We start from the raw sequence: 17241 nt of genomic DNA on the forward strand, positions 1-17241 counted from the left end.
GGGATCTTGCTCCGAGTTCTTTAAGTGTGGCAATGGAACTTGTTATCCATTCTACACTAACTGTGATGGATTCTGCGACTGTGACGATTGCAAAGATGAAGCTGTTTGCTTCAGGCGTAGGAGGTCAACTTCACTCAGTAAGTTTCCAAAAAAAAAAAATATACTGAAAGTTTTATTTTTACCTGAAAGTTTTTTATTTCCATTGTAGCGATTTGAACTGCACAATAACCGAATAAATAATTATAATATTATTTTGTATATCATTTAACTATCAAGATAACTCGTTTTCAACTGGTCACTTGCTGGATGTACTATCATCCGTCCTGTAGTAAGTAACGTTTATCGGATAAGAGAGACATTACCTGGCGATGTAGAGGGTGAGTGCAATAGGCTTTTAATGCTGCTTGTCGTTTCCATGTTACAGATCAGGGGCCGTATTATCAGAACTTCGTAAGTACGCAAAATCGACTTACGAGTGGCGTTGCTATGACAACGTAATACTAACGGTAGTATTATAAAAACATTTGCGCGGGAAAAATTTGCGCGGGGAAAAAATTTAGGCTTTTAGCTAAGACTTGCGTACGAAAGTTTTGATAATGCCAAAATTAGGGTGTATTTACGTACCACAGAACTTTTTTGTCGTAAGTACAAAAAGTTACGAAGTTTTGATAATCCGGCCCCAGNAACACTTTATTGTACAACATAACACTGTGGTGTACAACAGAACACTTTGGTGTACAACAGAACACTGTGGTGTACAACAGAACACTGTGAATTACAACAGAGCACTGTGGTGTGCAACAGAACACTTTATTGTACAACAGAACACTGTAGCTGTCTCTTATACACATCTAGATGTGTATAAGAGACAGCTACTACTGCCAGCTCATACCCTAACAAAATTTAGAGTCGCCCCAGCTTCTGGTAATCCAAATCAGAAGCTGCCGCGTCTGTAAATTTTCACTGGGTATAGCTGTTCGCTATAGGCTTTTAAAATGAGCGTTTAAAAACTTACGAACTGGACCGGATGATGCTATCAGTATACCCACGATAATGTTTTTTTATCGAGTTCAAAATCTATTTTGTATACATTTCAGTTTGTTTAGCTATTCTTAGGCTGAAGGCGCTATTCCTGCGTAGTTTTCTCTACTGCATAGCACGTTTAAGATACAGAACTGAAATATATGAAAGAATACCACGAAAAGTTTGATTTTATATAATTAATGTGTGAGCATTTATGTATGGTGCATGCAGTATTAGAGATGTTCCTATTGTGTACAGTTGTTCCTTAAGGTTTCTTTTCTTTCTTATTTAATGTTGGTACCGCTTTTTCTGTCTTCGCTGTCACTGCAAGCTTCGTTTCAAAAAATGTGAATATTTTTACCTATGGGATTTTCCTTTAACTTTTTAATGGGTTAGTGTGCATTTACGTATAGCAACTCGGTGATGTACTTCCCTTAAGTGGAGATAACTGTATAAATGTTGAGAAATGTTATAATATTTGTCAGTTTTATTGCATGGCATCAAAACTTATTCATTCACTTGTATTGGCACATTCAATCACACATTTTTTTAATAACATTATTCTAATTGTTGGAATTGGATTTCGATACTTGATGCGTACTGGTGTCAGCTCAGCAAATCAAATCAAGTATCTTACCTTGTCTTTCATTACCTTGTTCTGGAAGTGTCACGTATCACTATAATGCGTCATACTTAATGTAAATTAATTTTGTGACTTCTAGTGTCAGCTACAGGCTAAACTTGTTATCAAACAAATTTTGTGGCCTAGTTGCTCATTCGAATATTTTGACCTGACACTCTTACGCATCACATATCGAGCCTAAAATGCTCGATCGGAACAAACAATTAATCCTTATAAGCTCTGGTATTTTGCTGCATGCTCATTGTTCCCCCAGACGACATATTTGACCTGGGATCTTGCTCCGAGTTCTTTAAGTGTGGCAATGGAACTTGTTATCCATTCTACACTAACTGTGATGGATTCTGCGACTGTGACGATTGCAAAGATGAAGCTGTTTGCTTCAGGCGTAGGAGGTCAACTTCACTCAGTAAGTTTCCGAAAAAAAAAAATACTGAAAGTTTTATTTTTACCTGAAAGTTTTTTATTTCCATTTTAGTGATTTGAACTGCACAATAACCGAATAAATAATTATAATATTATTTTGTATATCATTTAACTATCAAGATAACTCGTTTTCGACTGGTCACTTGCTGGATGTATTATTATCCGTCTTGTGGTGAGTAACATTTATTTTTAAAGAAGAGAGACATTACCTGGCGATGTAGAGGGTGAGTGCAATAGGCTTTTAATGCTGCTTGTCGTTTCCATGTTACAGATCAGGGGCCGTATTATCAGAACTTCGTAAGTACGCAAAATCGACTTACGAGTGGCGTTGCTATGACAACGTAATACTAACGGTAGTATTATAAAAACATTTGCGCGGGAAAAATTTGCGCGGGGAAAAAATTTAGGCTTTTAGCTAAGACTTGCGTACGAAAGTTTTGATAATGCCAAAATTAGGGTGTATTTTCGTACCACAGAACTTTTTTGTCGTAAGTAGAAAAAGTTACGAAGTTTTGATAATCCGGCCCCAGACAAGTTACGTCGCTGCCAAAATTTAATTTATACGCGGTAATTTCATATGATTATGAATAATAGTCCCTTTTATACATTCAATGAGGTTACTAAAAACATTTTGGAAATAACAGCATGGTTGTTCATCGTCAGCGGGAAAATTTTGAAATTTGAATGTTCTCTTGTCTTTATGTTCAAAGGTAAACAATTATTGGAACGTTTCATTTCTGAACTAAGTTATAGGTTCTGACATTGAATCAAATTCATTCCAGTGTAAGTTGCATATATGTGAATAGTTTAAGTTCTAGTTTTTAAGTTGTTTTGTTAATGTGGTGGCGTGTTGAAGGGAGGTGACCGGACTTCAAATATTATGGATGTGTAACATGTCGGTTCATACTTGAAAAATGTTTGCGAAGTGAAACAATTGCTTTTCATGTAATCATGTTATATGTCGGCTCGGATATTCTCATTTATGCGCCTGTTTTGTCTTTGCATGAAGTTAATGTTTCATGGTTTACTTATTCAAAAAAATTATAAGTTTTACTAATTGTTCACTCGTGTCATTATATGCAATACCAAAAAGAGTTACTGTCAGGTAGTGAGATTTTGAATATTTCATCAACGTGAGCGATTTACCAATTATTATTTAATTAATTATTAATTTACGTATTACCAAGTTTTGGTTTTCAAATAGTTTGGCTCACCTCTGCATTCGTTACTCGATCACTTTTTTGGAATCACCGTTCAATATCCAGTGAATTAAAATGTAATTTCAGGAAAACGGGTTTCTGACATCAAAATTTTATTTAATTACAATCCAGTAATCTGTGATATTTATTTTTTTCCAACAATTTTGGTTATGAATTTTACCAAATTTTGGTTATGAATTTTACCAATTTGGTATTTTACCAACAATAAAATAAATAAACATTTCATTTATATGTTCGCGCGTGTTTTTTTCATTTTTTCATTGTTGAAATATTCTTCACATATTATCATAAATTGTAATGCCTTATCCTCCACGTTGTTTAAACTCATTGCATGTCTTTATCCCGCTTCCCACTAACAGAAGATCCGCTGGTGACAGCGCTGCGCCAGAACATCCGTGCAGTTGAAGGCACAACCGTTGACCTGCGCTGCGAGGTCTCAGGCTTCGACCCCAGCCGAATGCGGTGGTTCAAAGACGCTAGCGTCTTGCCTCCCAACGCTCTACCTCGTGCCAACGTCTTGACGTTAGTAATTCTTTACCCTCAAGTACTGGACCAATCTTGACTATTACCCTCAAGTACTGGATAGTACTTGAGGGTAATCGTCAAGATTGGTCATGATTAAAGACCAATCAGTAACCGCTGATTGGTCTTTAGTCGCTGAAAGACCAATAAAGACCTATAGTCAAGATTGGTCTTAACTAAATAAATTCAAAGACGCTAGCGTCTTGACGTGAGTAATTCTTTACCCTCAAGTACTGGACCAATCTTGACTAAATAAATTCAAAGACGCTCTCGTCTTGCCACCCAACGCTCTACCACGCGCCAACGTCTAGACGTTAGTAATTCTCTACCGTCAAATAGTGGACCAATCTTGACTAAATAAATTCAAAGACGCCACCGTCTTGCCTCCCAACGCTCTACCACGCGCCATCGTACTGACGTTAGTAATTCTTTACCCTCAAGATTGGTCTTGACTAAAGACCAATCAGTGACCGCTGATTGGTCTTGACTAAATAAATTCAAAGACGCCAGCGTTTGCCTCCCAACGCTCTACCACGCGCCAATGTCTTGACGTTAGTAATTCCCAAATACTGGACCAATCTTAACTAAATAATTTGATTAAAAATGCTAATTTAAGACTTAATTTACTAGACATTTAAAAGCGAAGATAACTCCACAAAAATTCAGCATATCTCTATTGAAAACGAGATACGTTTTCAAGAGAAATATGCTGAATTTTTGTGAAGTTTTCTTCTCTTTTAAATTTCTAGTGAATCTGCGATTCAAGCAATCTAGAGACTTTAAGACTTAATTTGACCGCAGAAAAAGAGTCTAATTTCATCGAGATTGAGTCTCACCTTGAGAATCTAATTTTGAAGAGTACGATAGGAAACCATAAGCTATAAATTAACTGAGAAAACTGATATACCAATTCGCTATTGCGCTTCCTCGAAACAGGATGTCTTATTAATGTCTGGCCTGAAGAAATGTTCCTACAAATGTGTCAATACATTTTTTAAAAATGTTTTGACAGATTTATTTTTATAATTTTGTTCATACCGTGAACGAAAGGATTCTGTTCCCAAATTTACTTTCCTCTAACTATTCACGTGTAGGATTTTTAAGGTGTTATCTGCTAAAACATTATTATCGTTCACGAAAATGTAAAAGACCGCACGCGTCAAATCATCGTGTCATACACGCGACAGATGAACTTGTACGGTACTGGATATGACGTAGCTAGGCAAGATTAGTACTTTAGCAGTCGCTTCGCAGCATGAATCAGGGCCTATACTTTCAAAAAAGTTAAGAGATCGTAAGTTCATCAGCCAATCATTGACGGCCTTTCAAGCAAAATCCACCAATCATAGACAAGAAAATAGAGCGCAAGTACTTACGTTCACTTAGCGAATTTTGAAAGTATGGCCCCAGGTTAGGCTGACCGTGGCCATGTCCATGAGCAGTCAGTTGTTAGCTGACCGTGACGCTGAGCAGTGAGACGAGTGCTACCAAGGCGGACTAGCTAGTAGCTAATGTCTGTGACTATTATGTCAGTCTAGTTTTGCTAACTAGCTGAGTCGTGCTGACTATAACCAGCATTCCCTGCTGTCGTTTCGCCCATGTGAATGAATTAATGTTTTTCCTGAAAACGTGCTTCTATAATGTGCAATACAGACAGTTGAACGTCTCTTGTAAAAAAGTGCTTTTAGTCGGAATATGAGCATAATAAACTCTTTTAAATTTGCGCAATTACGATTTTAACAAAAGTGATATCAAATAAACTATTTCATCCTGTTTGTGGAACTACGATTTTAACGAAAAGTGAGTTTAATGAACTGTTTTAAGGGTCCGATCTTTATGATTTTCATCCATTGCCATTGAACCCGCACTCGACTGACATGAGAAGGAGAGACGGCATTGAAGGTTAAATAAAGGAGCACAGTTGCCTGAAATTAATTAACATATTGTCTATGCCTGGAGCTGACAGCGTCCGCCCCTGACATTAGTAAACTATGGTCCCTAATAACGTTCAGTTCGCTTGTAGCAGCTCTGGCCGGTGACAATACTTTGAGTCGAATTTTAATTTACCTTACTGTAACCTGTGAATTTTTGCCATCACTGCTGCCTTTTGATCAATACAGAGAGTTTTTAATGAAATGCCATTTTGTAATTTACCAGAGCTTCCGCCCCTGACAGTATTAAACTATAGGGCCCTAAAAACGTTCAATTAGCAGTAAGCTTGTAGCAGCTCTGGCCGGTGACAAATGACAATACCTCGAGTCGAATTTTAGTTTACCTTACTGTACCCTGTGAATTCTTGCCATAACTGCTGCCCTCTGATCAACAACTTACGGAGTTTTCAATGAAATATAAATTTGTAATTTACCAGAATCCGCGACGTTGACGTCAACAACCAGGGCCGTTACACGTGCGAGGTCGTCAGAGAGGACGGCTCTCGAGGCTCCTCCGACTTCATCGAGCTCATCGTCGACCGTAAGCCTGAGCCTGTACCTTCTGTGACAGAAACTTCGACAACTAAGCCTTGGTTCTACTTCGGTGTTGGATGAAGACTTGCATGCTGATCGGTGGCCAATTTTTTAGCTAAACCTATAACCTCTATAATCTTTCTTATCAATCTGCAATCTATGTAGCAGCAACCTCTATCTATCTTGGATCTATTTATCTATCTTGCCAAATCTGTAAACTCTGAGACTGGAACGGAGGACTTTAAACTCCGAATCTGTTGCCTTTGAGCACGACTATCGATAATCCTGTAGTATTTGATCAAAGCCTGAATCTACATCCTCCTAATTCCTATCCAACTGTAAATGCCCCATAAGTGATAATTTTGACACCCCACACAAAAAAAAGGGTGAAAATTCAAGTCTTCCACATCAGTCACTTTAAAAAAAAAAGCAGATTAGTTCCACCGAGTTTATCTTGTTTTAACCCTAAACCCAGTTTGTTTACCCTAAATACGGTGATTGGTTTCCTTTCCTGGTCCATCAAAAATTAAACTGAATGACACCTATTGATGTTGCTATAATGCATTCGTATATTGCATGCAATGTATTTCTCCCAAACATTAGCAATATAGTCAAAAATCATTTCTTGGTTGTTTTTGCAACTGCATGCACCAAAAATTTCCTCCCTTATATTAACAGTTATGTTATCTTTCAATTTTAAGTAAGATTGAATATTTAACGGTGTTAAATTTACATTTCACGTTATTAAACGGCTTACGGGTATTTTCATAGATTAGATGGTGTGTTTAACTCTTGTAGAATTCTCTCCAACATCTCCAGTTTCTGGTTTTACGATTTTATGCATAGTGACGTACAGAATACGTGCATTCAAACTTAAACTAAGACATTTTCCACCCTTGGCTTAGCGTAAAACCCCTTTGTATTTTGTGTCTAGATTGATAACTTTGAATTGATTGCGTGAATGTAGTTAAAAAATTGAATGTTAAATTAGTAGATCTTGACTGTAATGTTTTCGTTGTAGCTGTTTAAAGTGCCTAGATATTTTGTTCATGTCTCTCATTCAATAATTTTATGTACGTTCATTACACTAAATTAGTAGTGGGAATTGTCACAATTGCCTTCATGTTTTATTCATTTGTAATTCGTTAATGGGCCATAAAATCCTTGTATCTTTTATCCCAAAGCCAAATTTTCAAACTTGTCAACGTTTCCTGGAAAGTTGATTATTATCAGTTTATAATCATTGTTTTGACACAACTCAAATTAAGAGCTTAAATCTAGTGATTCTGAAATGCGGCCAAGTTCCTTAAAAGTTCATTTATTAAATTGTTACGTTCACTGCAATCACGACTCTGAGTTCATCCGAGAAATGTTCATTGCGTCTCTCAGCATAAAATTATTACATTTGTAACCGGCTAGCACTGCTGGTATTCTTCTTTAGTAAATGTTATGATTTATTCACGTCGTTTTTGTTTATTATCTTCAGTAATTTGCCTTTTCAAAATATTGCATCCTCGCTCCTGAGAAAATTTCAGTTCATAAAGGTCGACTACAAATACCGAATTAAGTTTATGAAAATCACAATAAAAAGTTACTTGCTGCATGAGTGATCAATTTAATTTTGTTTTCGACCGTAAATAGAAGTGAAATACCTCTATAGTTGACCTGAGGCTCTTCTCGTTGACATCACATTCTGAGCAATTTTGTGCCAATGAGTGATACCATTTCTGTTTTACTCTCATGTTTTTCTGCAATATTAGTATTATATTACACAAATCTAATTAACCGAATCGAAATTAAACGAAAAAATTCTAACGTATGCATATGCATGGCCTATCCAGCATCAACCGAATCGAAAAATCGAACGTAACGAAAAAATTCTAACGTATGCATGGCCTCTCCAGCAACATTGCTACAATGAATTTAGTTAGTTATATGTGCTTCCTAGTTCTATATTTAATTTGCATGGCTTGTACTAATTGTTGTCCCTTCTTTTTAGTAGATAAAAATTAGTTTGTGCATTCTCCTTCTTCGTACTTTTCAACTAAGGTGAGTAAACTGCACTCTCAACCATGCCACAATTTCCAATTAATTAAATTAAAAAAATAATAATTTCAATGATTGTTGCACGTTTGTATTGTGTCCATTTATTGTTGCGATCATGGAATATATTGTAAAATGTCTGCAATGTAAATAGCATTTCTCGTTCTACATATACTCTATATAAACATGTCTTCTATGCCGCGCGGATAGGTTTTGGTAGCATTGATATTCGCATCGATGCGGACCCTCTCAATCCACGCGTCGGCTCTGTAGTGTAAATAGCATTTCTAGTTCTACATGTACTCTATATAACCACGTCTTCTATGCCGCGCGAATTGTGTTACTTATATTCTTATGTTCGTACTATTGTCGTATATAAAATATCACAATTGCATTGCTCGTTCTACATATACTCTATATAATCATGTCTTCTATGCCGTCGGATAGGTTCAGGTAGCATTGATATTCGCATCGATGCGGACCCTCTCAACCCCCGCGTCGGCGAGACCGTGGATCTTTCATTTCTCATATTACTAATATTGTCATTGTAAATAAATATCACACTGTTTTTCAATATATTCAATGTAAATAGCATTTCTCGTTCTACACGTGTTGTATATAAACATGTCTTCTATGCCGCGCGTCTAGGTTCAGGTAGCATTGACATTCGCATCGATGCGGACCCTCTCAACCCTCGCGTCGGCTCTGTAGTGTAAATAGCATTTCTAGTTCTACATATACTCTATATAACCACATCTTCTATGCGTGTCGGATAGGTTCAGGTAGCATTGACATCCGCATCGATGATGACCCTCTCAACCCGCGCGTCGGCTCTGTAGTGTAAATAGCATTTCTCGTTCTACTTATGTTGTATATAACCATGTCTTCTATGCGTGCCGGATAGGTTCAGGTAGCATTGACATTCGCATCGATGCGGACCCTCTCAACCCACGCGTCGGCGAGACCGTGGAGCTGACGTGCAGCGTGACTGGCGACCCAGGAGCTTTGGTGTCGTGGTCGCGCTCCGGACGCAGACTGCCCCAGGGCGCGCGTCAGTACGGCAACCGTCTGCGTATTGCAGACCTAAGACCCGCAGACAGCGGCATCTACACCTGTGAAGTGTCTGCCATCAGCGGTTCCTTTGAAGAGAACTACGCCCTCGTGCTTCAAAGTTAGAAAATATTTATTTGCATTTTTAAACACCATCATGATATTTAAATAATTCAAGTTAGTAGACCACTTAATGATACGAAAGATATCTTTCTTCAAACATAGCTATAGAGACCAACATTCTATAAATTAAAAATTTTTTATTTTGACTTATGAGTTTTACCTCATAACATATCCCCTAATAAATTGTTATAGTCTCTCACTTATTATATATATATAGTCTCTCACTCGTCTCATGAAATTATTTGTATATTTTCCTCGGCGGAAATCAACAACGAGTGTTCCTACCGAACCTGTTAGAGTATTCGTATATACACGCAGTATCCGTGCGTCCTGTATAGTCGCTTGTATAATGTTTGTATATTTTGCTTGTATTTTTTTTGTCATTTTGAAACCGTCTGTTGAGATCTTTACAGTTTGTCCTGTCATGACTTACTTGCTGGCTGGTGCAGCGATGTTGAAATATGTCTTGTAAATAAATATCTCCTTGCGAATTATCTATCCATTGATTGAGCAAGCGCAAAATTACCTCATTTTCGCTGTATATCGTTAGTGATCTCCGTTATGATAATGTAAATTCAATTGTTTCTTCATTTAATGACTTCATTTATGTATCTATATCTAATTTATTCTATCCTGTAAATCTCGTGCCTTTAGCGAAATGTACCCAAGAACATTCTCATACATCCAATCGGCCTGGCATATTGTGCTACTTCAGATAAATCTCTGTGATTCAATTACTGTAGCTCAAAATCTTATGGAAAAAGTTATTTCTGATTGAAATGAAAGGAATCACATGGAATGAAGCTATTTCAGAAAAGTCCGATTGATCAGGAATACAAAGATTTAGCCAACTATAAGTTGATTAATGCGTTATCCCCAGCATTTCCAGTCTTGGTGCGATGGAAGCTGTTTCATGCGAAAAGGAATACAAACATTTCAAAAACGTTAGACAAATACAAACATTTAGCCATCTATATGTTAATTAATGCGTTATCCCCAGCATTTCCAGCCATGATACCAGTTAATGTGCTAAATCTTCTCAGACTTGGTGGCCAGCGATGTGGTGAACTACGCCCCGAACGCGCGGTCTGTAGAAACTCGGTCAGCGGAGTTTGGCTCAACCGTCGTGATGAAGTGTCAGCCAGAGTTGGAGCCTCCAGCGTCCTTCACGTGGATGAAACAAGACGGACAGTTGCCTATACAAGCATCCGTGCGGGAGGTCAGTGGCAGAATGTCAGGCCTTAATTATCTACTTCTAATAATAATATACCCAATAATACCAATCACCTTGCCTATACAAGCATCAGTGCGGGAGGTGAGCTGCAGAATGTCGGGGCTTCTAATGCTTTTAAAATCTTCGATAGTTTTCTCTATAATGAACTTATCTACTTCCAATAATATTATACCCATCCCCTTGCCTATACAAGCATCAGTGCGGGAGGTGAGAAGCAGAATGTCAGGCCTTTTAATGCTTTTCAATTTTAATTTTTCGATAGTTTTCTCTACAATGAAACTATTTACTTCCAATAATAATATACCCAATAATACCCATCCCCTTGCCTATACAAGCATCAGTGCGGGAGGTGAGAAGCAGACTGTCGGGCTTTCTTGTGTTTTTAAATTTTTCGATAGTTTTCTTTACAATGAAATTACCTACTTCTAATCAAAATTATTTATTCTTGTAAAATGTAAATCCTATTATTATACTAGGCTGTAAACCTTGTTTATTTGTAAAAATGAATTTCTATTCCACCCCCCCTCCCCCCTATTCTGCAACGACTGGTTTAATTGCAGCGGTGGCACTATAGTTAGTAGTTAATCTCTTATTTTTATCATTGAAATGCTATGTAAAAAAATATTCTCCTATCATATCGTTCGTTTTTTATCCACACCCTCTTGTTTGATTGAGTAGAAAAGCCTTTTGCATAATATTTGTTTTACTGCCCTCTGACATTTGCGTGATTCATAACTCTATAAGATCCATAAACTCCATTTGACGTCAACAACAACTTTCCATGCGCGTTTTCGGTTTTTGTTTTACTACTATTTGACACTTGCGTGATTCATAACTCTACAAGATCCATAAAGTCCATTTGACGTTAACAACAACTTTCCATGCGCGTTTTCAACTTTTATTTTACTACTATTTGACACTTGCGTGATTCATAACTCTATAAGATCCATAAACTCCATTTGACCTCAACAACAACTTTCCATACGCGTTTTCAGCTTTTGTTTTACTGCTATTTGACACTTGCGCGATTCATAACTCTATAAGATCCATAAAATCCATTTCACGTCAATAACAACTTTTCCATGCGTGGGTGTTCTCAATGACGTTACACAGCTATTTGACACTTACGTGATTCATAAGTCATAACTCTACAAGAGCCATAAAGTCCATTTCACGTTAACAATTGTCCATGCTTGCTTTCAGCTTTTGTTTTACTACTATTTGACACGCGTGATTCATAACTCTATAAGATCCATAAACTTCATTTCACCTCAACAACAACTTTCCATGCGCGTTTTCAGCTTTTGTTTTACTACTATTTGACACGCGTGATTCATAACTCTATAAGATCCATAAACTTCATTTCACCTCAACAACAACTTTCCATGCGCGTTTTCAGCTTTTGTTTTACTACTATCTGACACTTGCGTGATTCACAACTCTATAAGATCCATAACGTCCATGTCAAATGGACGTTATGGATCTTATAGACTTGTGAATCGTCCATTTGACGTTAAAAAAAATTTCCATGCGTGTTTTCATGACGTTATACAGCCGTAATCCCTCCTGCAGGCCACGCTTGAGATCCCCGGTGTTCACGCCGACGATGCGGGCACTTATCTCTGCACCGCGCGTAACGACGTGCGATCCGTCGATCTGCCTATCATGCTCATCGTCACCGGCGTCATCCCCAAGTAAGTTTCATATTACTGTTTCAGTGGTTTATTATTAGATTTATCTCTTTATTTACTCATTTTGAATATATATCCATTTATTCTTATCGTCACCACCGTTATCCCCAAGTAAGTGCAGTGCGACGTGCAGCTTTGTCCAACGTCCTTGTTAACGCCATGTTACAATTTCAGTGGTTTATTCTTAGATTTATCTCATTTTTTACTCATTTTGAATATGTATCCTTTTATTCTTATCGTCACCGGCGTCATCCCCAAGTGAGTGCTGCTATGTTCAACGTCTTTGTGAATGTCATACTACAATTTCACTGGTTTATTCTTAGATTGATCTCATTATTTACTCATTTTGAATATATGTATCCATTTATTCCATGATGTCAAAATTTTTTAAGATACTAAATTATTTATTTATTTTTAATATAAATCCACTTAATCCATGGTGTCAAAAATTTTTAAGATACTAAATCAAGTTCAGCTCCTTGAGAAAATTATTACAATTTCAGTGGTTTATTCTTAGATTGATCTCATTATTTACTAACGTTGAATACAAATCCATTTATTCCATGATGTCAAAATTTTATAAGATACTAAATCAAGTTCAGCAAATATTAGCATATAAATGCTCTTGAAATGATTTTAAGGTTCATGGGCAACTCGTACCTCGCGCTGCCTACACTACCAGACGGCTACCTGCGCTTCGAGATCGATATCTCATTCAAACCCGAGTCTCCTAATGGTAATGTAGTCACAATTAATCTAATTTTTACACAATTTCTTATGGGTAATTGGAAGCAAATAAAAAATAGATCAGTACTAACTGGAGTGACAGAGAGCGCATTTTCTCTGTCACGTGAAGTCACGGACGGACACTTGAAGTAACGGACGGACTGACAGACGGACATGACGAGCACAATAGCGCCTTTTAAATAATGAGAAGATGCGCTAAAAAGTATTGTAATGATTATGTATGACTGCTCATATATGCACAGAGGTTCTATTATTCTCCTCTTACTCCGAAGGTTCTTTCCTTTCGTTGTAAACTTTTCGAACGAGATTTTTTCTATTGCAGGCACCAAGTTTCCTTCCGTTGCAAACTTTCCGAACGAGAATTTTTCTTGCAGGCATCAAGTTTCCTTCCGTTGTCAACTTTTCGAACGAGAATTTTTCTTGCAGGCATCAAGTTTCCTTCCGTTATTACTATGTATTTATTATGTATTTACTATGTATTTACTGTGTATTTACTATGTACTTACTATGTTTTTAATATGTATTTACTATGTATTTACTATGTATTTACTATGTATTTATTATGTATTTACTATGTATTTACTATGTATTTACTATGTTTTTACTATGGATTTACTATGTATTTACTATGTATTTACTGTGTATTTACTACTTATTTACTATGTATTTACTATGTACTTACTATGTTTTTACTATGTATTTACTATGTATTTACTATGTATTTGCTGTGTATTTACTATGTATTTACTATGTCTTTACTATGTCTTTACTATGTATTTACTTGAAACAATATTGCAAAAGTAAATAATTTTTTCTAATTAGATTCTTTCCATACCAGATTAATATCATTGGAAATATGTTTTTGCTTCTTGTTGTCGTTGCGCTCAAAAGTTACTGTCGTTATTAACACGATGAAAAGAATTATTGCACTTGATGTAAAATGTAAATCCTATGAATTGAAGATACCACGTTTACAAAATTTATTGCATGTTAAAAATATTAAAATCAAAATTAATAATACATTGTATATTAACTTAAAAATTGCTTTCTTTTTTCTGAAATTTTGAGCTAAAATAATTCGACAGGTCGCATGAGCGTCGCCGTTACTTTAAAATGGCATTATCTTCTCTAAAATTTTAAACTAAAATAATTGGACAGGTCGCATGAGCGTCGACGGGTCAGCGTCAGTAACAGGAACGGCATCAGGCCGTCATGTGGGACTAGAGCTGCTGAAGCCCATGTACCTCGGAGGCGTGCCGGAGGGCTTCGTTCTCAACAGCCAAGCCAACTTCACGCGTGGCTTCCGTGGCTGCATTGCCAGACTCGTCGTCAAAAACTCCATCGTGGAACTCCTCAGGGTAGCTGAGCAAAAGGTATGTGCTGGTATAACTCTAGTATTATATCAAACCTCGGAGGCGTGCCGGAAGGCTTCGTCCTCAACAGCCAAGCCAACTTCACGCGTGGCTTCCGTGGCTGTATTGCCAGACTCGTCGTCAAAAACTCCATCGTGGAACTACTCAGAGTGGCTGAGCAAAAGGTATGTGCTGGTATAAGTCTGGTGTTATATCAATTTATTCGGTAATAGACCTCAGAGTGGCTGAGCAAAAGGTATGTGACGGTATAAGTCTGGTATCAAAGCAATTTATTCGGTAATAGAATAGACAAGGTCATGCTGCATTGCCAGACTCGTCGTCAAAAACTCCATCGTGGAACTCCTCAGGGTGGCTGAGCAAAGGTAGTGCTGGTATAACTGTGGTATTATATCAATTTATTCGAGAATTGGCGCGTAATGTTGGTATCATATCAATTTATTCGGTAATAGACTAGACAAGGCCATGCTGCATTGCCAGACTCGTCGTCAAAAAATCCATCGTGGAACTCCTCAGAGTAGCTGAGCAAAAGGTGTGTGCTGGTATAACTGGTATCATATCAATTTATTCGAGAATTTGCGCGTAGCGTTGGTCTCGTATCAATTTATTAGGTAATAGACTAGACAAGGCCATGCAGGAGCATATGTTTAGTCTTGAAATGCCTCGTATTCTACGGAACAACTGAAGTCTAGAAGCGATTTTTAAATCTACTGTCCGTTGAAAAGATTTGATCAAAAGGCCAGTCTAGTCAAGAAAAGTACAAGAATCGGCGACAGGCCTATCCAGGTCTATTCTTCAATGCCGAAGATACTATACTATACTAATGTATTCGGAAAGTTAACTTACTGCAAACTCCGTCATGGAACTGATTTTGGCTGCTGATGAGAAGTCCAGTATTGTTCTTGTTTAGTAAAATCTTTCTGAAAAAAAAATGAATTAGAACACTTCATCTCGGAATCCAACTTGGACAACAAGCTTCTGGATTTGATTTTCTGACTAGTGTGTAAAAAAGTTCAGCTTTGCCTTGCTCCAGCAAGCTGTGAGAATTTGTTGGATGTGATACAGTACTGAACGAGTGAAAATGTTTTTCTTTTTCTATTTGGATGGATTTTAGATGTTGATACATATACTTGCAAGTATGATGTTTTTCTTTTTACATTTGGATGTATTTCAATGTTGATACGAGTTTTAATTTTAATGTAAATTTTAATGTACTCGTACATATACTTGCATGCCTAAGGGTACGCACACAGTGGAAGCAGGTTACCAGCGTGCTGGTTACCTGCTCAGGCTGGCGCCTGAAACCATAGAATACAGAAGCCTATTCGTACAGGTTTTCACTGTGAACACTTACATTATTATCCTATGTTCATTCTTGTGCCAGGTTGGAGTAGGTTGCCCGCGCTGGCAAACCTGCTTTCACTGTGTGCGTACCCTTATATCTGACTTACCCCCTGAATACACAGGTCAACATCGAAGACTGCAACACGTGTGGGGACAGCCCGTGTAACAATGGAGGGATCTGTCAGGAGTCATACACGGAAACTGGCCACAAGTGCCTCTGCTCTGCTGGATATACTGGTGCATCATGCGACAAAACTGGCGACACATGCTATCCTGGTGAGTATCCTTTTATTTATTTCAATTGTAGGCATTCTCAATATTATCTCTAGGCTATGTTTAGCCTAGAAATTATGTTGAGAATGCTTACAATTGAAATTACGAGACTGATTTGCTGAGACTTTGGGAAAATGTGGATTTCGGTCCATTTCATCTGATGCAAGGTTTTGAATTCGCCGTGCTTGTCTAATGTCAGCCTCTTGATTAAACGTATAGAAGAAATTCTTCGGCTGCTAACCGGTCTAGACGGGGTTCGGAGTTTGTCATTTATCTCTAGCGGAACTGGCCGTTGTTTAATGTTTTTTTAGCGGATCCCGACATTAACAGGTTATCTTCCAATGTAATTTCGTTCAGCCAAAGTGGATTACATTCTTCCTTCCAATGTAGTGCACCATGCATTTTACTAATTACTTCATTTCCATCAATCCTTATTCCTTCAATTCATCAGGCTTTAGACTTTGCGCTGAGATAAATTTGTGAGACTTTTGAGTATCTAGGTTGTTCCCATAAAAAGGCATCCGTATTAAATTTTGAGCAATTTTTATACTAGTAATTTACTAGCTTAAAAATTTTAATTCTGAACAAATCAATTCGAATAAATATTCTTACCCCCGACTTTTCATGCTCACGTGGTATCTCAAAAGAATTTTCTCTTCGTGTGTTCCTACTCTCATAGAATAGAATACATAGAAGTGTCGGCCCTGAAGAAATAGGCCCATGGCCTGTTGCCGATTCTTTTACTTTTCGTGACTTGAAGAAATAGGCCAATGGCCCGTTGCCGATTCTTATACTTTTCGTGACTTGATTCACAAGGGATCCGGCCTTTAAAACCCTATCTTCCCATAACTGACTCGTACTGAGGAACATTGTGGGATTAAAATATTACGGTAGTGAACTAATAAATCAATCAAATATTTATGCCAGGTCTATGTGGAGGTGGTCGGTGCGTGAACCGCCCCGGGGGCTACGATTGCTTGATTAACAAGGAATCTGGAACCCTATCTTTCCATAACTTTCTCATACTGCGGAACATTGTGGGATTAAAATATTACGGTAGTGAACCAATA

General features: G+C 37.4%; 1 protein-coding gene across 1 annotated transcript in view; it reads left to right on the plus strand.

Moving 5' to 3' along the window:
- Positions 1–17241, plus strand: part of LOC108674300 (basement membrane-specific heparan sulfate proteoglycan core protein) — a 218311-nt gene that overhangs the window by 192144 nt on the left and 8926 nt on the right. Inside the window, exons 80-87 of the mRNA XM_047885790.1 lie at positions 3669–3831; positions 6200–6376; positions 9179–9510; positions 10556–10731; positions 12319–12440; positions 13079–13173; positions 14343–14557; positions 16021–16174. Coding sequence (XP_047741746.1) covers positions 3669–3831; positions 6200–6376; positions 9179–9510; positions 10556–10731; positions 12319–12440; positions 13079–13173; positions 14343–14557; positions 16021–16174 — 1434 coding nt within the window. The remainder of the gene's footprint in view (positions 1–3668; positions 3832–6199; positions 6377–9178; positions 9511–10555; positions 10732–12318; positions 12441–13078; positions 13174–14342; positions 14558–16020; positions 16175–17241) is intronic.

The sequence above is a fragment of the Hyalella azteca genome, unplaced genomic scaffold (genome assembly GCF_000764305.2).
Source record: "Hyalella azteca isolate HAZT.00-mixed unplaced genomic scaffold, Hazt_2.0.2 contig3122, whole genome shotgun sequence".
NCBI classification, from domain to species: domain Eukaryota; kingdom Metazoa; phylum Arthropoda; class Malacostraca; order Amphipoda; family Hyalellidae; genus Hyalella; species Hyalella azteca.